The 22,032-nt window shown below is 39.5% G+C and overlaps 1 protein-coding gene across 7 annotated transcripts; it reads left to right on the top strand.

The window, feature by feature from the left end:
- Positions 1 to 148: 148 nt before the first annotated feature.
- Positions 149 to 21,960, top strand: kidins220b (kinase D-interacting substrate 220b). 7 transcript variants are annotated; one of them, XM_065255888.2, is made up of 31 exons: positions 153 to 330; positions 762 to 805; positions 1,891 to 2,047; positions 2,156 to 2,254; positions 2,758 to 2,856; positions 3,024 to 3,122; positions 3,388 to 3,489; positions 3,654 to 3,752; positions 3,842 to 4,039; positions 4,391 to 4,489; positions 4,579 to 4,677; positions 5,657 to 5,755; positions 8,033 to 8,210; positions 8,340 to 8,504; positions 8,668 to 8,847; positions 8,955 to 9,120; positions 9,200 to 9,351; positions 9,508 to 9,797; positions 11,253 to 11,393; positions 11,793 to 12,030; positions 12,246 to 12,337; positions 12,701 to 12,845; positions 12,961 to 13,123; positions 14,185 to 14,363; positions 14,466 to 14,686; positions 15,330 to 15,452; positions 16,357 to 16,389; positions 19,244 to 19,381; positions 19,465 to 19,563; positions 19,850 to 20,065; positions 20,159 to 21,960. In XM_065255888.2, exons 3-31 carry the CDS (start codon positions 1,916 to 1,918, stop codon positions 21,269 to 21,271), a joined length of 5,157 nt encoding a protein of 1,718 aa, XP_065111960.2. In that variant the 5' UTR covers positions 153 to 330; positions 762 to 805; positions 1,891 to 1,915; the 3' UTR covers positions 21,272 to 21,960. The 7 variants fall into 7 exon arrangements, with proteins under 7 accessions (XP_065112935.1, XP_065111960.2, XP_065111961.2 ...); XM_065255889.2 differs by lacking the exon at positions 762 to 805 and having other exon boundaries at positions 16,360 to 16,389; XM_065255887.2 differs by lacking the exon at positions 762 to 805.
- Positions 21,961 to 22,032: the final 72 nt, after the last annotated feature.

Genomic DNA, 22,032 nt, shown 5'->3' with positions numbered 1-22,032 from the left:
TCTTCAGCAAAAAAACTGTATAACTAGATTTGTTATTAATAAAACTATTTTTTTAGCATAAAGATTTACGATTTAACACAAAATTAACAGATATGTGTATTATTTGCATACTCGTGATGAGATTCGAGTAATAGACGTGACGTCACGCAGTGTGTTGCCAGGGACTCGCCGTCTCCGGGAAGAAGCACAGCTGAGCTCGCCCTGCTTCAAAATGGCTGTTGGTAAAGATGGTGAATAGGAGGAAGCGCCACGGATCGACATCTGAAGAGAAAGACTCTCTTTAAACGGACCTCCATACAGCAAAGCACTTCGACGTTTCTTCTTTGTGAGGTACTGCTCAGGGTTTAAATCGCGTTTGTGGGTTGATGCCGAGTCTCATTGACAGTTCCTAGACTATTAATCATTCCACTTTACTCGAGCATCAGGCTGTAAAACTTTAACATTTTGATTATTTACTTCGAATAAGGTTTTGTTTGTAGTTTAAATGTACTGATATACTAATAATATGCCGCTGTTTCATCTACTCGGTGTTGTTTTTATAGAGATTCATTGGCTGCCCTCCCGTAGGGAATTACAGTCTGTGCATCAACACGCAGACATTTCGACCTTATAGTAATGGATGAGACACAGCCCGTCCTGTTTATTTAAAGAAATGCATTCTTTAGTATCAACTTACGAAACATTTACACAGCCAAATGTATATATCTAAAAGTGACTTTATAATGTTGCAAGTGTAATTGTTTTGTGCTTTATTTCCTCAGGACCCATTTATCCTTATTAAATTGGCATTTGTTGGTTAATGAAAGTGTTAAGTTAATATTGTTAATATTGTTGTCAGCTATAGATATAAAATGCATCTAAAACATTAAAATCAGTTTAGTACAGTAGCATATACATACATACTTACATATATATGCTACTCTACTATGCTACTGTACTATGCTAATTCAGACATCATAATACAACAGTGATAATATGATATACGTGCTATAAACATGTACTGTATGTGTACCTGCCTGGTTCCTAAATAATGTAAGGCTTCTGGTATAGACCCACCCAGTGCTCCTTCATCTTGCTTCCCTTCCCATAAACAACATTTTATGTAATTATAGAGCAGACACATCTGTCACATCTGCATCATAGGCATTTGACGAAAAGCAGAAGACACTATCACATGTTCATATAAATACTTTTAGGAAGTAAATAGCTGCTTGGACTCATCGAGCTGCCATGTTTTCTTTGTCTATTGCTGCTTTTTTCTCAAATAACTCCCAGCCTTTATTAAATGTTCAGTGAAGTGCCACATACCGGTGCAGAATAAAGGTCAAATGCTGTAATATATTATTATTAAAAATGTATTTGCATTGATTTGTGCTAGGTCTTTTGCCGTGCACACAGGGTGGTGCAGGTTGTTTGTGTGTTGTGTCCTCATACATAAATGCTGTTAAATGATTTGTCTGGAATTTGAAAGCGTGTCCTATGGGGTCGCTAGCCATTTAAGAAGAATGTGCACTTATTAGCTTTGAGGAATGGGAAATAAGATAGGAGTCACCTTTTAAGTGTAGCCGTTGAAAGGCTTGGAGAAACGGATGTTATCGAGGACTGCGACTTGGAGACCACTGCTATCTCTCTATAACATTTATCTATGCCAGCCCCCTTTCTCCTGACATTTAAAGTCAAGTGACTGCCTGTCTGCAATCTCACATTGCGCTGGGAACAAAATAATGCTCTATCAAGTCAGATAACTCAGAGGTGTGATAATTTAGTATTACCAGCAGAGCTTTTCAAAGTTTTATATCGGTTTGAATTATTATTTTGTTTACTTCAATCCAACAGCCTTTTAAGATGTACAGATTCAGCTTTTTCTAACACAGTTTTCTGCCTACGCAGGTTGTCCGAGTGTTGAGTGGCAATCATGGACACCACAACCTCCATCAAGATGACCACTCTGGCCATCCAGAATCTCTTCAGCTATGTGGAAGAAGAAAACCTAGCTGCTGTAAAAGCCCATCTCGACAAGTTTAAAGAGGTGGATGGTCGGAGTGATGTAAGTTTTATTTCATTTAAATCCATAAAAGTGACACAAGATGGTCAGCTGAAATGTGGATTAAAATATCTCTTTGTCTTTTGGTGTCTCTTATACTTTCTTTGACAGAATGGACAGACTCCTCTGATGTTGGCTTCAGAGCAGGGCAGTCTTGAGATTGTTCAGGAGCTCATCCGAAGGGGAGCAAATGTCAATTTGGATGATGTGGTGAGATAATGTTTTTTTTTTAGCTATTAGCTGTTCAGAAGCTTCCATACCATACCATTCTACCAGATCATATGTACAGTCCAGATCTCCTTCCCATTTTTGTTTCAAGAGCATATCTAATTGCTTAAAGTTATGTATTAAAGCGTTATATCCTGCAAATTATCTAATCTTACTAAACATAAAACTTTCAAGTGGTGACACCCAATTTTTCACCCGATGCCTACCTGCAAATATTTGTAAAAATTGCATTTTGCAATTAAATAGACTTAGAATCTTAGACCGACATATAAGTCAGTTTAAATATTTAAACCTTACTTTATTTCTTGATATTTTTTTTCAAATATTAATGTCTTGTGTAAGGTATGGTACCCCTTATAATGTGCCTTAGGGCTTTTCATACAATATAGCTATTGCACACTCCATCACTGTTCCCATGGCAACATTATCCACTGGTTCAGTAGTTTCCATAGCGACGCATCTCTCTATGTGTTTTGTTCTGATAGGATTGCTGGTCCGCGCTGATCTCTGCAGCTAAGGAGGGGCATGTGGATGTGGTGAATGAGCTGCTGGAAAACAGTGCTTATATTGAGCACAGAGACATGGTGAGTGCGACAATGTACCCAGCAGACTACAGGAATCAATAAAAAAACAAAGTTTATGTCAAAAGCAACGCATTCACGTTCTTTGTTTTGTACTTTAATTCACATTTGAAAAAGGAGCATACTCCTGCATCATGACTGATATATTGAGATGGCTTTGTGTCATGTAGGGGGGTTGGACTGCCCTCACATGGGCTTCTTATAAAGGCAGAGTTGATGTGGCCAGGGTCCTGCTGGAGAATGGGGGAAACCCTAACACAACTGGACAGGTAAAAAGGACTATTTAATTGTCCTTTCAAGATATTAGATATCTAGTCATTTACATTTATGGATTTTGGCCACCTACAGACAGTGTGTTCAAGCTATACGTTGTTATCAGTATGTGTGTTTCCTGGGCATCGAAACCCATTATCTTTGAGTTGCTAGTGCAACGCTCTACCAATTGAGCAACACAATAATAATAATAATAATAGACAAAAATAGCACCAGCATTCACTGATTAAAATTAACTCTGCATTGTGTATGGTATTTTAGCAATACAGCGTCTATCCCATTATCTGGGCCGCTGGGAGAGGCCATGCAGAGATTGTTAAACTCTTGCTGGACCATGGAGCCAAAGTCAACTGCTCTGATAAGGTGAGCTATTATTCTGTGCTTGCAAGAATATTATATGCTAAATTCATGTTGTTTTGACAGAAAAATGTCTGTCAAATGTTTTTTTACATTGACTTTTAATAAAGAGTAGTAGCAGAAGTAAAGACGTGCATATTTAATCACAGTTTATCAATCTGTACCTTTAGTACGGCACCACCCCACTGATCTGGGCTGCTAGAAAGGGTCACTACGACTGTGTGATGCACCTGTTGGAGAATGGAGCTGATGTTGACCAGGAGGGGGCGGTATGTACTCATCATTTAGCAGCATGGCATCAGAAGCCAGAGGAATTGTACTTTATAATTATTTTATGTTATAAAATTTTTCCACTCAGAACTCCATGACGGCACTGATCGTGGCTGTGAGAGGAGGTTATACAGAGGTGGTTAAAGAGCTTTTGAAGAGGAACCCCAATGTGAACATGACCGATAAGGACGGCAACACAGCCCTGATGATCGCAGCTAAAGAGGGCTACACAGAGATTGTGCAGGACCTGCTGGATGCTGGCACATACGTTAACATTCCAGATAGAGTGGGTTGGAAAACAATTCAAAAACAAATGGCATGCAGTGTATGGTAGAAAGCAGATTAATGCATTAATAACCGAACATGCTGTCATTTTCAAGATCTTCACTGTTAGTCAAATGCCAGTAGAGTAAATAGTAGTCTTTATGTGTAAATAGCAGCAGTCAGTGCATAATGCATTAAATAAAGAATAAGATAACTTATCAGTGTATGCCTCACAGTGCCAAAAATTTCTGAAATGGTTGCACACACATTTATTTTTACATAAAATTCATTCCAGTCTTTATTCCTATTGGTAGTGCCTTTGGTTTGGACAAAATGGCCATTCTCTGTGTGTGTGCGTGTTTTATATCTTTAGAGTGGTGACACAGTGCTTATTGGAGCTGTGAGAGGAGGGCATGTTGAGATCGTAAGAGCCCTGCTGCATAAATACGCAGACATTGATATCAGAGGACAGGTAACATGTTATGATGTTATATATTTAAAAATATATTAAATGTCTCATTTGTGCTCAACTCTGACTCTGATAATGTTTGTTTGTCACAGGAAAGTAAGACTGCTCTTTACTGGGCTGTAGAAAAAGGCAATGCCACCATGGTTCGAGACATACTGCAGTGTAACCCAGACACAGAGACCACCACAAAGGTAAGGGACAGCTAAACTAATAGGATTAGTCAATTTTCTTTAAAAAAAATCCAGATAATTTTCTCACCACCATGTCATCCAAACTGTTGATGTCTTTCTTTGTTCAGTCGAGAAGAAATTATGTTTTTTGAGGAAAACATTCCAGGATTTTTCTCTTTTTAATGGACCATTATGGACCCCAACACATTTTAATGCAGTTTAAATTTGCAGTTTCAACTGAGTTTCAAAGGATTCTAAATGATCCCAAACAAAGCATAAGGGTCTCATCTGTTTCCAGTCCTGTGACGTGCCAGCGTGACTTCACGCAATACGTCATCACGTCAAAAGTTCACGGATGACGAATGCGAAACTACTCCCCAGTGTTTACAAGTGTGGAGAAAGAGGACCACTCCAACGTTGTTGTATGTGGAATGATACTAATTAATGTCTTTGTGTCAGTTTATTGTTTAAAATGGTCCGCAAATGTGCGTTTCATATATGTAACACATGACCTTTCCACGGCATTACGCAATACGTGAGGTCGCGCTGGCATGTCACAGGACCGGATATAGACGAGAAGTTGTGGTTTAAAAGTGCATTTTTTTTTTTCTTATCAAAAATGAGTTTGGGATCGTTTAGAGTCCTTTGAAACTGCAATTTTAAACTGCATTAAAACATTCAAATAGAAAAATCCTGGATTGTTTTCCTCAAAAAACATAATTTCTTCTCGACTGAACAAAGAAAGACATCAACATTTTGGATCACATGGTGGTGAGTAAATTATCTGGATTTTTTTTTAAGAAAATTGACTAATTCTTTAAAGGGACAGTTTACTTAAATATACACATTTTTACTTACCCGTATGCTGTTTCTAACCTGAACAACTGTAAGGTACACAACAGGATATGGCAGGGTGTTGATAGTATATGCATTTTCGATATAAAATGAGATCCTTTTATTAAAATGAGCCATTCTTAAGTCTGCCTTGGTCTATTTGTAGGATTCGGAGACTCCGCTAATCAAAGCCACCAAAATGAGGAGTATAGAAGTAGTGGAGCTACTGTTGGACAAAGGGGCAAAAGTTTCAGCAGTAGACAAGGTAAGTCATATCTTAAAATAATCGTGCAAATGTGCGTTTTGTCAATGAATGAATTTTAATGAATTACGGTGAAATGCCACCACATCCAAAAGCCAGAGGGCGCTTTCAAGCAGAAACGCCATTTGTGCCACAGAAGTACCATTAATGTCTAAAGGCATATTAATATCTAGAGATGGGTATTGCTATTGCTTGGGTTTTTTTCGATACCCGTGCCAAATGGATACTTTTAAAACGGTTCCGGTGCCTAAATGGTGCCTAAAGCGGTACTTTGGAAAAAGAGTCATAAAAAGATGGTAGATGAAAGTACAGCATAAAACACAATGAAAATTCTTCTCTGTTTGTCATAATTTATGTATTAAAGATTTGCCTAAAGTACCATCTTTTAAGACCTGCATTCTTGATTTCTTCTTTATGCGATTTTTGATTTGTGAATTAAATGAAATCTTCTCAACACTCCATTTTGAGCTCAGAAAAATGTTCTGTGATTGGTTGTTAATAATCTGTTCAATGATTGGTTAAAGCCTACGCGGCTGCCACTCACAAAAAGATAAAGGGCGAGTTCTAATTGAAAGTGATCTTCCCTATGTCCTATTCCCTTCGAAGATCAGATCTCTTGAACTCTAGAGAAAGTTGCGCAATTGTGTCTCATAGTGTGGCTAATTAAACACACTTGGCAAATAGAGGAATAAAATACAGTCTTTTTCTCTTTCTTGGATCGACTGTTCATGCGACATCCTCTTCGTGAAGTGCCCTTCAATGGCGCAAAACGGCATTTGGAATTCACCCCAAATATTTTCTTATCGGCTTGTGAAACCATTCACGTTTTGACGCTTTCTGCTTGTCTCCGATGAACTTGACACCTGTGACTGCCGCGGCCCATCTCAGGCCAATATTAGCCGAAGTACTTATAAAAACATTAGTGAGGTAATATGTTTTAGCAAATTCTCTGAAGAAATGTTACCATATTAGAAAAATAAGCTGCTGTCAGATCAGTTGCGGCATTCACGCGCTCCAAATTGTTCTTTTAAGTCAGAATATAAAAATAACCTGGACATATGTTTTAACAAAATTTGTTCGATTTGTATTATTAGGGATTTGCAGATGAGGATTTTTTTTCACATTTAAAACTTATTAAACACAGCGCATATTTTAAATGAAAATATATTTGGCAAAGAAGTTCAAAAGTTGGCTACATTTAATCTTTAACATTAGATTATTTAATATTTCCATTTATTAATAAAATAAGTTTTTTAAATGTTTGTTCATTATTACTCTTAACGAAAAACTCAACTCCAATAAAATAGTAGCTCCAATGACAAACTTGCTTATATTGCTTGTTTATTAATAAAACGAATTTGACGGATGGTATCTGCGTTAAAACACAAATAAATGAAAGATTTAATTGATATAATTTTTCATTACTACAAATGCTTATTTGTTCATTATTATTTTTTTATTAAAACAGAACAACAATAAATGAGTAAAATGACTCGCTTATATTAAACAAAACGTTGAACAAAAACGAATAGACGGAAAACATTTTACCCGCCCTATAACATAAATAAATCTAAAGATCCTTAGATTTTTCAAAACAAATGATTGGTTTCCGTTTTTTATCAATATTAAACTACAACAATGTAAAATATGAAAAACTCACCTAAGTTAAGCAAAGAAATCAAACTTGAATCCTATATATTATAGGCTTTCCGACTTTCACATTCACATGAATTTTGTAAGTCAGGAAATTATTTACACCATATGAGTGCAGTATAATTTAACTAGTGAATGTGCTGTGCTTGTGTGATTATGCTTTTTGCGCTACAGAGAGCAAAATACTTCAGTCAACCGTTCATGCATTTAAGAGGCACCGAAATCTGTGTTCTGATTCGGTCCGGTAGGTACCGCCCATTTAGGCGCGTTTCGGTACCCAACCCTATTAATATCACTGTTCGTCAGATTGTTTCAGGTATTTTCATGATAGTAAAGAATGTTTTGAATGATTGTGTTTGACAAGTGTTGCTTTTTTAAATGCACGTTGTAAACGACTCAGACTCGTAATGATTTAGACTTATAAGGACTTCCTACTGATCAAAGACCCGTAGTACACACACCAGCTGTGCATGAAACACAGAATCTTGCAATTCAGAATTGATTTCAGACAGGTCTTTTTAATGGGAAACGCGATGCATCATCACAGCTCTATTTAATATTGTCATGGCGTAAGTTACAACATGATGAGATCTGCATATTAAATGTGGGACCTCTATCTGCTTCCAGAAAGGGGACACACCTCTTCATATCGCCATACGTGGACGGAGCCGCAGACTGGCTGAGCTCCTCCTCCGTAACCCTAAAGACGGCCGCCTGCTCTACCGACCCAACAAGGCTGGGGAGACTCCCTATAATATCGACTGTAGCCACCAGAAGAGCATCCTCACCCAGATTTTTGGAGCCCGTAAGTCATTTTTCCCTTTGCAATTCAGAACCTCAACAAGTAAACATGTATTAGAATTGCTGTTATTGCAGATAAGGACACCACACTTTGCGTTCTCAATATGTGACTCTTCTCTGTTGTCCCCATTAGGACATCTGTCCCCCACAGAGTCAGATGGGGACATGCTGGGCTATGACCTGTACAGCAGCGCTCTGGCAGACATTCTGAGCGAGCCCACCATGCAGCCGCCCATCTGCGTGGGTCTGTACGCCCAGTGGGGCAGCGGCAAGTCCTTCCTGCTCAAGAAACTAGAAGGTGAGCGTTATTTAGAGTGACCTCGAAAGGATATTTTAAAACACAGTTCACTCATGTTCAGAGCTTTTTTAGCTATTTCGGAGCATGACATGTTTAATACGGCTCAATTCGTCGCATCTGGTGTGTATTCATTGGTGGACGAATCTCCATATTTCTTTCTCAGATGAGATGAAGACATTTGCAGGGCAGCAGGTGGAGCCTCTGTTCCAGTTTTCCTGGTTGGTAGTTTTGTTATCGCTCATGCTGTGCGGCTCTGTAGCTCTGGTGCTCGGCTTCACTGTGGATGCCAAGCTGGCTATTGCCATCTCTCTCACCCTCCTAGCGCTGCTTTATGTGTTTTTCGGTAAGAAACTGACCCATTATTCAGTGCTCTAACATCACATATCTAGATAAAATCGGTTGTGTTTTTGTTGCCCTACTGTAGCTTTAAAAAGTTTCACTTTCACACAGTGGTTGTGTACTTCGGGAGCAGGCGTGAGGGTGAAAGCTGGAACTGGGCATGGGTCATTAGCACCCACCTTGCCCGACACATTGGATATCTGGAGCTTCTGCTTAAACTCATGTTTGTCAACCCACCAGAACTACCCGAACAGACCACCCGGGCTCTGCCTGTCAGGTATCTGCTCACTTTTTGATTTTTTTAGTTTAATGTGACTGATTTGGTTTTACTTTAATCTTAAATGTTCTTTTTCCAGGTTTCTGTTCACAGACTACAACAGGTTATCCAGTGTGGGTGGTGAGACATCCATGGCTGAAATGATCGCTACTCTCTCAGATGCCTGCGAGAGAGAGTTTGGCTTTTTGGCCACAAGACTTTTCAGAGTGTTCAAAACCGAGGACACTCAAGGTAAAATGATCTTCCTGTCTAAGTGGGCGGTTTCATTTAATATAGAAAATGAGTAAAAAATCTTGACTATGGGAGGTTAGGTGGATCATGTGTTGTTTTTAGAAGTGAGGTTACCAATAAGCCTGTATTTACATCCTTTAACTTTTAATCCCCCAGGAAAAAATAAGTGGAAGAAGACATGTTGCATCCCATCCTTTGTCATCTTCCTTTTCATTCTGGGCTGCTTGATCATTGGCATGGCACTGCTTGCATTCTTTAAAGTGGATGCGCAAAACCAGACCGTAAACGCAGTGCTGGTTTCCATGGCGAGTGTTGTTGGGTTGGCGCTGTTGGTGAACTGCCGCACCTGGTGGCAGGTGACAGATTCTGTACTTAACTCTCAGAGGAAGAGGCTGCACAGTGCTGCCAACAAGATGAACAAGCTGAAGAGCGAGGGCTTTATGAAGGTTAGTTTGATACTTGTTTACTGTTTTAGGTAGAGATCGACCGATATATCTGTTTTCTGATATTTTCCCAGATATTTGAAAGGGACACTCTTTTTTTTTATATATGCTTATTTTCCAGCTCCCCCAGAGTTAAACATTTGAGTTTTACCATTTTGGAATCCATTCAGCTGATCTCCGGGTCTGGCGGTACCGCAAAGCTTAGCATAATCCATTGAATCTGATTAGACCATTAGCATTGCGTTCAAAAATAACCAAAGAGTTTCAATATTTTTCCTATTTAAAACTTGACTCTTCTGTAGTTACATCGTGTACTTACTTAGACCGACGGAAAAATTAAAAGTTGTGATTTTCTAGGCCGATATGGCTAGGAACTATACTCCCATTCTGGCGTAATAATCAAGGACATTGCTGCCGTACCATGGGTGAAGCAGGCGCAATGATATTACGCAGTGCCCGAAAATAGTCCCCAGCTATTGAAAGTTAACGAGGGGACTATTTTTGGGTGCTGCGTAATATCATTGCATCTCAACTGAAAGCTTTACTTTGTATGCAAAGAGGGAGTGATTGTTATTAATATAAGGGTTTGTTCAGTTCAGTAATGTTGTAATCATTGTGTCAGAAACACACTGCAAAAATGACTTTCCTACTTAGTATTTTTATCTTGTTGTCAGTACAAATATGTAAAAAATCTTTAAGATGTATTTTCTTGATGAGTAAAATGACCTAAGAAAAAAATCTAGTTTTTAGACAAATTAAAAAAAAAAAAGCAAATATATCTGCCAATGGGGTAAGTAAAAACACCTTGAAATATGTTTACTTTTTTCTTAGATTCTCACCCCATTGGCAGATATTATTGCTTGTTTTAAGCACAAATTCATTTAAATTTAATATTTTTTTGTCTAAAAAATAGATTTTTTTTCTTAGGTCATTTTACTCATCAAGAAAATACATCTTAGTTCAAGAACTCTTAGATATTTCTACTGAAAACAAGGCAAAAATACTAAGTAGGAAAGTAATTTTTTGCAGAAGTATTAAAGTAAAAAAACAAAATCGGTTTAGCATATCAGATATCGGCACTTAAGCACCCAAATATTGGTATCGGTATAAGTTATAAAACAATCTAGTTTTAGGTAGCTTTAAGAGTTTGATCTGACAATCTGCATTGATAACCAGAGATTCGTAATCAATTTAATTTTGAAAGTAACTTCTAAAAGTTTGAATAAACATGCACTGAGAATTGCACAATTTCTACGACACTGATTAAATAAACAAATGTGTGATATTGATCAGGTTAACTAAGTTATACAGGAAGTCAAGTATCATTGCATCTGTTGAAACTATGAAGATGGAGCATTCTCAAATTATTCTGGTTCAGAAAAAGGTCTAGAGTCATAGCCATTCATAAATAAATAGTGCAAGCTATTCGTATAATCGCCTAAAATGTTTTCTCCTTAGGTCTTGAAGAATGAAGTGGAGCTCATGGCTAAAATGGCTAAGACTATAGATGGCTTTACCCAGAATCAGACGCGTCTAGTCGTCATTATCGATGGTCTGGACTCCTGTGAACAGGACAAAGTTTTACAGATGTTGGACACTGTGAGTTGCCATTGACACATAATCTTTTAGAAACTGTGTCTGTGTGGGGATCACAAATTTGTGTCATAAGCAGTAATTCCTTTGGTTAGGTTATTTTAAGGAAGTGGTCTCCTAGAGCTAGAATGCAATAACTCTTATAAAGAAATTTGAATTGCTTAATAAATAGACCTGTTGTTTTTGGAACGGTGGTATCACTGAGTTACACATTTAGTTTATGTGATTGTACGCTTTAGAAAAATCCTAGGCTTTCTTGTAATGTACTGATTATAAAATTACTAAATTTAGTAAAATTATTGCCTAATAACATTCTTATAAATCCTGTAATTTGAATAAAATTCTTGAACCTTGGTATTTTTTTATAAAGTAAATGGCCACGGTTGTAATTGCCTTTTCAATCAGGTGAGGGTGCTGTTCTCCAAAGGTCCTTTCATCTCCATCTTTGCCAGTGACCCTCACATCATCATTAAAGCCATAAACCAAAACCTCAACAGTGTTCTGCGTGACTCCAACATCAACGGTCACGACTACATGCGCAACATCGTCCACCTGCCCGTGTTTCTCAACAGCCGCGGCCTCAGCAGCGCAAAGAAGATGTGTGCACTAGCTCCAGCTAATGGAGAAACTGGCAACTCTGAGGGTTTGTGTAAAATTTACTCAATCGATCTAAATTTAATTTTATTTCCGTCGTATGTGACATCACGTTTTTGTATGACGTAGTTGAAAGTTCACATTGAGAATGGGAATAATGACAAAATACTGTGTGACTGCAACTGCAGCTGATTTAGATACATGGGTAAGAAATGTCATTTATCCAGAATAACAAATGTCTTATTGTTTTAAATTTTTCTATAGGCGGCTGGCATGAGGAGTTGGACAGAAAATTGTCTCAGAACAGCTTGGGCGAACAGACCAAGTTTGGCAGTAAGACCACTCTAAATCGTAGGGTAAGCTGATCAAAAATATTGCTTTAATTCAAGCAAGCTGTTGAAACCAAATGCTTAGTCTGCTGAAGGGCAATTCAAACAATTGAGCATTGCATTTGTGTTATAATAAAATATATGAAAATGATTTTATCTCACTTTGCCATTTGAATTTTTACTTTTTGAAATGTATGTGTTGATTCAATCTATAATTTGGGGATCTGCACCACAGCTTGGTTTTTTTCTTTTTTTGTTGTAATCCAATATAATACAAGCACACATGATGTGGTAATATCACATCACAGCGTTTCTCCAGCGATGTTTTTCTTCATTGATTTACTTAATAATAAATAAAATTTAAGTCTAACCTCACGAATCCCTTTTTAGGATACTTACCGTCGCAGACAAATGCAGAGATCGGTCACACGTCAAATGTCATTCGACCTCACAAAACTGCTTGTGACTGAGGACTGGTTCAGTGACATCAGCCCCCAGACACTGAGACGACTGCTTAACATTGTGTCTGTCACAGGTTAGCATTAAAGCTATTAAGGATAAAAAAAAAAAAAAACTCATCATCACTCACATAAAATGTGGACTTTGAGATATAAAGTCATTAAGTTATAAAATTGGGCCCCCTTGTTTAGGCCGTTTGTTGAGGGCCAATCAGATAAGTTTTAACTGGGATCGACTCGCATCCTGGATCAACCTGACCGAGCAGTGGCCGTATCGCACATCCTGGCTCATGCTGTACCTAGAGGAGACAGATGGCATCCCAGACCAGACCACTCTGAAGACCATCTATGAAAGGTATGGCCTTCATCATCACATGATGCTGTTTAATAGAACTAAAGCAAACTATGTATTCTTGCAAAATCACTTTTGTAATATTTTAGTCCCTTGCCGCCATTATGTCTTTTAAAGTATAAGCACGTATAAAAATACAGTTCAGTTACACATAGCAAGCCGGTATGTCTTCAAAAAAATCAGCTAAATGTTACACAGTGGTAAACCTGATATCAAGTAGCTAGATCATTGTGAATTTCTTAACAAAACTTCTAATAAACTTCTGCATGTCATTGTAATCTTATATAATCACTTTTTTGGTCCTGTATGATTGTTACATTTCTTGGTGTGTAGTTCGCTAGATAGCCCATTAAGGTTGTAATGAAAAATGTGTCTACTGGGAGACTTCCTGGAAACAAATAATAGGAGGCCACAGAATTTCAAATGAAGCCAAAGAAAGCAGGCCCAGATCATTAGATAGGCTTCCCAATGGTGATTAGTCAGATTAAGCTATTCATGCAAACAAGACTTCATCAGAGCTCAATTTCTATTGTACCGATTCGACATGTTCCATCTCATTGTGAGATCCTTGTTGTACCCTATCGTTAAAATGAGATGTATTCCCAGCATGGGTGTATTCTGACATTTTGAGGGGTTTATAGAGAATTTTTGAAAACCATCAGCTCTGATTAAGTGGAAACATATGAAGTTTGTGGTTTTATGAAGAGTTTTGTCCTCCAGAACGTCGGTAACGTTGCCGTATTTTGTTGACACTGGCCTTCTCTGTGTTTCTTCCACTCTTAGCAGTCTATACCCCAGTAACACAAAATGAAATTGAGATCCAGTATTACGCTGCTCATGCTCATGAGTTATATCAGCATCATTTTCAGTTTGAATAAAACCATCATGTCTTTGTTTCATCTGGCGAAGCTCAATGTAATTTATGCCAGGATGTATAATAACCAGCCAATCTCACAAAAAACGTATCGTTTAAGTAGATATATCACGCCTGCCCCATGTGCGACAGTAACCTTAACCAACTTAAAAAAAATATTATAGAGTATTTTCTCATGTCTCCCTAACAGAATCTCCAAAAACATTCCAACCACTAAAGATGTGGAGCCATTGCTGGAGATAGATGGAGACGTTCGGAGCTTTGAGGTCTTCCTATCATCCCGTACACCGGTGCTAACAGCTCGAGACATTCGCACATTCCTCCCCTGCACGGTTAATTTAGATCCTAAACTGCGAGAGATTATTGCAGGTAAAAAACTATTTTTCAATCATTTATGTTTTGAATTATTTACATTCATCTTATGTAGTCCCAGAAAAATCTAATTTTTTGTTTCTGTATTCTCTGTCTCAGATGTGCGTGCTGCCCGGGAGCAGGTGAACATGGGAGGTGTCACCTATCCCACGCTGCCCTTGCAAGAGGGCCGCCCAATATCTGTCTACAGCCAGCAGTCCTCTGCCTGCTCTCCCACTGCCTCCTACAACGGCCCATATAACCCGCCGGGTGTGACTCCTCAGGCTCACAGCGCTTATTTCAGTGGCATGGCTGGGCCACAACACCCGTTCTACAACAGGGTGAGTGATACTTCACTGATAACACACAAAGATTTTGCTAAACTGATTCAACTTTGGATTTCTGAATAGGTTCACTGAAAGGTTGAAGGAGAATCAGAAATTATTTTTTAGCTTTAATCCAGCGTTCTATTATTAGGATCTCGATTTATCATCTCTTCAGGGGACACTGAGGTGGAACTGATAAATAGTGTCGGGTGTAAATTGATGGCTCAGCTGGGTTTTAGGCTGAACTTTCCTCAGGGGGATAAAACCAAGCATGTTCGCTTGTTAATAGATAAGGGGAAGTCCCCTGATCAAGCACACACCTCAGCCAAACATTTTCCACATGCCCACCCAGACTATTATTCATTCATCTCCCTCTGCTCGTGTTCCAGTTATTGTTTTCTTCATTTTATTGTCATTTTTCAATGATTTGTGTTCAGCCTTGGTTTTTTCTTGCGTCAAACCCCTGATATAACAAACAGGGGGTGTTTAGTGCATGTTGTATGGCACTCAATGAACATATTTATTCATTGCATGTTAATAGAATGCATATGTGTGTGCGAGCCTCATTTTATTTTACAAGTTTGCATTTAAGTATTTCTGCTTTTGTGTTATGTTTCATTCCCTAAATTTTTTGTTTCCTTCACACTTGGTCTGCCAGCCATATTTCCCCCAACATCTTTACCAGCTGCCACGACAGTACGCTGGTAGCTCCATCCCCGCTCATGTTCTTCCACGCACCTTCATTAAAACCAGCTATTCCAAGGACCCTAGCATTGGACCCGTAAGTACTAGTCATAAACAATAGCTGTTAGGCTTTGTGCTCTTTGAAACAGCATAGAAGTAGTGTTGTAGGAGAAAGGATGTCTACATCTTGTCCTGTTAAAGTTTCGCTTGGTGGCATTCTTCTGTTCCGCAGTTAATGTTTAATTTTGTAATGTTTTCATAGAAAACATTCAATGTTTTTCTACCGCTTATATTTCCTTGTTCCTCTACCGCTTTTTTCACTTATTTCAAAGTTGTTGGTCCAGATATAACCTAGTGAGTTGTCTTCTGCCTACATAGTCAGCATATATAAACCCTCATGGGACATACTAGGTGACTAGGAAATCCTTGATGTAGGTCGCAATCTGTGCGCCACACTCTGATCAGGCAACCCAACTTGCAGTTGATTTTAATGTAGTTTTATGTTAGCAAATTGCTAAACTAGCTTCTAGTTAACTGATATAAAAATACATAGCACATACACAAGCCTTGTTTAGTGACATACTTTTCACTAAAGAAAGTTTCTAAAAGATAATGTTTTTGTTTAAATTGTTGCAATGCATTCTGGGATTGCCTTTATGGACGATCCTTATGCTTTAAATCAATTTTGGAAGATCCAAAATGCTGTCTCTGTTGGCAGCTCACTAGGGTTTGGCCTATATTAACAGTCTAATGATAGAATGCTTTTATAAGTGTGATATGTGACAGAGTTTGGGTACATTTACCCCATTTGTTACAGCTTGACAGTGTTCAAACTAGCATTGCACTAGTCACCAGATGCACTAATGTTCACCAGAGCTTTCCGCAGTCCACCAGTTCCCAAATGCCACAGAGAAAGACTCAACTGCTTCTTGTATAAACTCCTCTATCTTTCTTTCGTCAACATGACTTGTCCACCTCTGTCTCTCCTCTCTCTCCTCAAGCAGGGTAAAGTACCGTCTTTGAAAAAGAAGCAGGTACTAAATCCTTCCAGACTCTGCTTAAGTTCTGCTGCTCTGCTGATGCCGCCCCCCTCACATGCCTTCGCAAGCACAATACCTTAATCCAGAGCTCTAAACACTCTCACCCCAGCATGCACAGTGGACAAAATCACACACCCCTTAGTGGGGAAGGAGTTTTGAAGTCAGCTGTAAATGTTTAGTTGAAAATATGCAGATTGACTTTACGGATTAGTACTCGGTCACATGGTTTGCTGGGGTTAAACTGGGATGGAGCAAATTCTGGCACTTTGGATGAATAAAAGAAAAGAATATTTGGCAATTTGGCCATTTTTATTTTCCCCGAATGTTCAACTAAACAGTCAATGGTGTTCACTCTCTATTACAGTGAAATTATCAAATAAAATGTAACCATATGTGCTTTAATAGATCAAGTAACCATTTAGCCAAAAGCAAGAATTTATTCACTCTATTAACACATATCATATAGACATTATTTTGGGATTATAGGACTGGGGTGACGTCATGTTTTATGGCCCAAGAAGCACAACCAGCTTCCCCCACTTGCAAAAATCCTAAATTAACCCCTGCTTGTATGTAAATAGCACCTTATAGATATAACTGCTGACATAAAGAGTAATGTAGTTGGTTAAAGGAACACGGCCACATTTTGAGAATTTAGCTTATTCACCGTATCCCTCAGAGTTAGATAAGTCCATACATACCTTTTTCATCCCCGCGTGTGCCGTAACTTTGTCTGACGCACCCCCCGCTAGCTTGGCTTAGCACAAAGACTGGAAGTGAATGGCTCCAGCTAGCAAACTGCTCCCAGTAAGTGACAAAATAACACGAACATTTTCCTATTTATATGTTGTGATTTGTATAGTCACACAGTGTACAAATACCAAGGTCATAAGAGACAAAGCCATCTTTTAACCGTACACATACAGCGAACTATTTTCTCAAAAGGCGAAGCACTGCTACTTGGGCGGAGTGATTTGCTCGCAGCACCCGAGAAACCCAGTGGTGAGGAGCAGAGAGTTCGCTCAGAGTCACTCCGCCCATGTAGCAGGGCTTCGCCTTCTGAGAATATACAGTAGTTCCCTGTATGTATACTTTTAAAAGATTTCTTTGTCTCATACAAATCACAAAATATAAATAGGAAAATGTTAGCGTTATTTTGTCACTTATTGGGAACAGTATGCTAGCTGGAGCCTGGAGAAAGTCTTTGTGCTAAGCTAAGCTAGTGGGGGTGCGTCAGACAGTGTTACAGCACGCACGGGGATGAAAAAGGTATGTATGGACTTATCTAACTCTGGGAGATACGATGAATAAGCTAAATTCCCAAAATGTGGGTGTGTTCCTTTAAATATCAAACTTGACCTCTGCTCCTTCCCCAAAATTTTCTCTGCCCCCTATCACATCTTCCAAAGAGATCTTTCAAGCTTATAAAACTTTACAGATTTCCCTCTCTCTTTATCTCTATACCCTTTAAGTTGTGGTGATGCATTTGTTTCAATGATGCCTATTCAAGCAGGTATTGAAATAATTTGCCTCGTGCACAGCATGGCCTGGATGCTAAACTTTTTGGGGTTTCTATCAAACCCGATGGTGAACTTTAAAAAGTATAGGAGCCAGGTGCCACTCTGACTTTCCCTTAATGGAGGACTCTATTTATAGTCCACCTGCTGTAGGTCATCATTTTTGGTTTTGTTATAATTAGATGTAGCTATTTGAAAGCAACGTAACACTTAAAACTATATAAACGTGTGTTATAGTTGTGGATGCAACACCCCTGCACTAACAAACTCTTTCTCAAACTCTTGAACTTTGATTTCTATTTTCTCTGTCTTGGCAATGTATCCGAACCATATCATGATATTGCACTAATATAGGCCTCTTAAAAATCAACAATGCTTATACAAAATACACTGCATACATACTCTCTTTGATTCCTCACTTCCTTAAATATTACTTTAAAAATTTTTTAACCCCTTTGGTAGTTTGAATCTTCTAACAATCAGCATGGTAACCAAAAAATTCCTTGTGATATCGGTATGTAGGCTAATGCTAAAGTAGCGTGCACACCAAAGCTTTGTTTTCAATTTTTTCCACCTCCTAAAAAAGCCAGCAGCTGGCATTTTTTTCCACGCTTAACGCTTAGGGGTTGTGTACACCAAAACTTTTACGCCCGCGGCCGGCGCATGTTTTCAATTGTTTCCAATGGAAGCTCGGCGTTTTTCAAATAAGCCAGCCGCAAGCGGGTTTTTTCCGCGCTGAAAACCGGCGCTCGGCGGTTTTTCCGCGCTCGGCGCTGAGCGTCGAAAGTTGAAAGAGATTCAACTTTGGGAGAAAAGCTCCGCTCGTCAATGTCAGTTCTCACACGGCCGCCCAATCACAGTGGAGGAGGGGCGGGACATTACCACAGCAACCAACCGGCTCGCAGCTGAAGTATCACAGCTATCAAAGCGCTCAGCTGAAGAAAGCTGGCACTCAGCTGAAAAACAGCTGGCATTCGGCGTCCTCAAGGCGTTTTCAGCCGCGTTTAAAAGTTTTGGTGTACACAACCCCTTAGAGTTAAAAATATTCAACTTTGGGTAAAAAGCTCCACTCATCAATGTCAGTTCTCACACGGCCGTCCAATCACAGTTGAGGAGGGGCGGGATAATCATCACAACAACCAACCGGCACATCGTTCAATGACTGATAAACAAAGTAGAAGTATCACAGCAACCAAAGCGCACAGCTGAAAAAAGCTGGCAGTCGGCGTCCGCCTGGCATTTTCAGCCGCGTTTAAACCTTTGGTGTGCACACCCCCTTAATGTTATTGTAGTTGGGTAACCATAATAAGTTTGTGTGTTGTGTGTACCAGGGCTCTGCCTCGGTGGTGTCAGGCACCCCATCCTTGCTTCTCAGCTCAATGAGCACAGAGGTCGTGTGTGAACGTGTAAGACTTATCGATGGCATGGACCAAAGCATGCTGTCCCAGTATACCGCCACCATTAAGAAGGTAAGATGTGTACTTGTATTTGTAGGGTTTTGTGAGAAAGAGCATCTAGTTTTGCACTACATTCTTATTTTGTGATTTCTTAGGCTAACATAAACGGCCGAGTTCTGTCTCAATGCGTCATTGATGAGCTGAAGAAAGAAATGAACATGAATTTTGGAGATTGGCAGCTTTTCAGAACAACTGTAAGTATTTATCCTCAAGTTCTATCAGTGTGTAGTTTTTATTGTCCCAGCAACTGTTCAACTCGGTAGGCTAAAATAAAGTGCTGAACATACACGACCGACCACCGCTTTTAATTTAGTTCAGAGATGTTTAATTTTCAAAATTGGATTCAAATAAACTTGAATAACAAAATTTAAGATATCAGTATATATTGGACACTGCCATAATTTATATTATTGTTTAAATAATACCTGTAGTAAACACGCACCACCAGATACTGTTCTAATGGAGTATGGTGTTATGCAGGTGATGGAGCTCCGTCAAGTGGAGAGCCAAGTCCTGCATGAGGAGGCTCCCAGCGAGCAGGGCAGCATAGAGCCTTCCAGACATGCTGGATCCTCTGCTCTCAGAGGAGTGGGCAACACGGACACCTCACCCATGTACAACTTTAATCTCAGTTTTGAGGAGCTCAGTAATGTGGGCATAGATGAACCTCCTAGGCATGTCGCCCCTGCATGGATGGTAAGCATCTACCCATGTCATTTTCCAAGCTATTTAATTTTATGCACTTATTGGGTATAATAACAACCATCCTGGTATCTTTACCCTTTGTAGGCCACCCACCGTACACCCAGCATGTCCAGCCTCAACTCTCAAGAGTCCTCTAATGAAATTTGCAAGCTAACCGACAAACAGCAGGCAGAGTATCGCAACGCCTATGAGGAATACATCGCCTCAATGTCTCAGATCGAGTTAGGCAGTGGAATGGAAAAGCCCATGCCCCCTTTTCCTGGTGTGATGCCCTCTAACTCAGAAGATAAGCGGAAGGATGGAGTTGAACAGGATGGGCGCAAAACCGCTTCAAAACGAGGAAGCACCAAATCGGCAACAGATACCACCGACTACCCCACAGGAGATACTTTAGATCCTATTACAGAAGAGGATGAGAAAGTCGATCATGGGTCATCAAAGTCCTTACTGGGACGTAAGACATCTGGTGAGAAGGTGGGTCTCTTCCAGGGTGCTGACTTAAAGCTAAAGGCCGCTGGTGGTTTACGCTATCAGAAGCTGACCAGTGATGACGAAGAGTCAGAAGAGTCTGACAATGCTCCTCTGCTGAAGGATGGCAAGAAACCAGAGCCTAAAGCTTCTGATGCTGGAGACCGAGCTTTCGGCAAAGGTAAAGATTACCTTTCAGACAAGAAGGATTCCTCCGACTCAGGTGTCCGCTCTAACGAAAGCTCGCCCAACCACTCCCTGCAAGACGAAGAGGCCGACCTGTCGCAATCCGAGAGGGCTAACCTGATTGAGCTAGATGAGGAGAATTTGGCCCGAAAGAGAGGACTGCCCAATAGTCTAAGTGGCCTCCAAGACCCAGCTATCGCTCGCATGTCCATCTGCTCCGAGGACCAGTGCAGTCTTCTGGCCAGCAGCCCTGAGGAGAGCTGGCCTTCCTCTAAGAGCTACAACCTCAACCTGACACCCAACAACACCACCCTCAATAACAACACAAATGCCCAACAAGGTAACAACATTCGCCAGCCGACAGATAGCTCCACCACTACTGGTAGTGATGTCATCATAACTCCTAGTTCCAGCACCACCCAAAACGAGAATGTCCGTGTGGTGCACTTGAAGAGGGGGCTTAACCCTGGAGATCCCCCAGAGATCCTAAGAGTGTCCTCGGACACCGTTACCTTTGGAGAGGAGCGAGAGAGCATCCTGTAGGCAACATGTTGATCTACTGTAGTAGTGTCTGGTCTTAGCCAATCAGTATTGTCTGTTGTGATGGCAGCGCATTGTTGGTGTAACGCTTAAATGTGTGTAATCGTGATTGTGTCGTTTCTAAATGTTAAAGTGGTTTTCATTCACACAGTCCTTTAACTACAGTGCTTCACCATCGTACCTTTCTCAGTACTGTAAGTGCAAAATTCATACAAAATTAATAGCTTAATTAATTATGCATGCATTTCTAAATATAGTATGGATAAACTCATACACAGCTGTAGGAAGTTTCAGCAGTCTCCCAAAGGAAAAGATTGTTTTTACCTTTGTCACGATAAAACTTAGCATACAGTAATTAAAGCATTAAACAGTACCAAAACTTTGTGTCCATTAAAAACTACGTATATAAGAATTCATCCATTAGTAATCATACATCTGGTTTGGAAATGTGCTGTATTGAATAGTTTATTGCACGCATGCACACTAGCATTGTGCTGTAGTGATAGTAGTAAGTTACATAAGCAGTGACAAGCATGGGTCAACCTGCACTGAGTCTTGAATTAGGAAAAACGTATTGCATGCCCCGTGGTGTTAGTCTTTAGCAGGTAACTGTGTTGTTATTGATAACCATCTGTAGAGCCAAAAAGTGTTTGATGTTCAGAATGGAGTGAAATAAATCTTCATTGACAGTCTGTATCGTTCTTTAGTCTTTTTTAAAACATATAAATGATAGACATGATGAACATTTTACTGTACTGTACAGA

The sequence above is a fragment of the Paramisgurnus dabryanus genome, chromosome 12 (assembly GCF_030506205.2).
Source record: "Paramisgurnus dabryanus chromosome 12, PD_genome_1.1, whole genome shotgun sequence".
NCBI classification, from domain to species: domain Eukaryota; kingdom Metazoa; phylum Chordata; class Actinopteri; order Cypriniformes; family Cobitidae; genus Paramisgurnus; species Paramisgurnus dabryanus.
This window is presented reverse-complemented; position numbering and strand designations above follow the sequence as displayed.

Excerpts from the sequence above, each read along its gene's own strand:
- kidins220b (XM_065255887.2), top strand. The coding sequence starts at position 1,916 with ATGGACACCACAACCTCCATCAAGATGACCACTCTGGCCATCCAGAAT. Across the intron at positions 4,678-5,656 it reads ACACAGAGACCACCACAAAG|GATTCGGAGACTCCGCTAAT; the intron begins GTAAGGGACAGC and ends GTCTATTTGTAG. Across the intron at positions 20,066-20,158 it reads ATGTCGCCCCTGCATGGATG|GCCACCCACCGTACACCCAG; the intron begins GTAAGCATCTAC and ends TACCCTTTGTAG.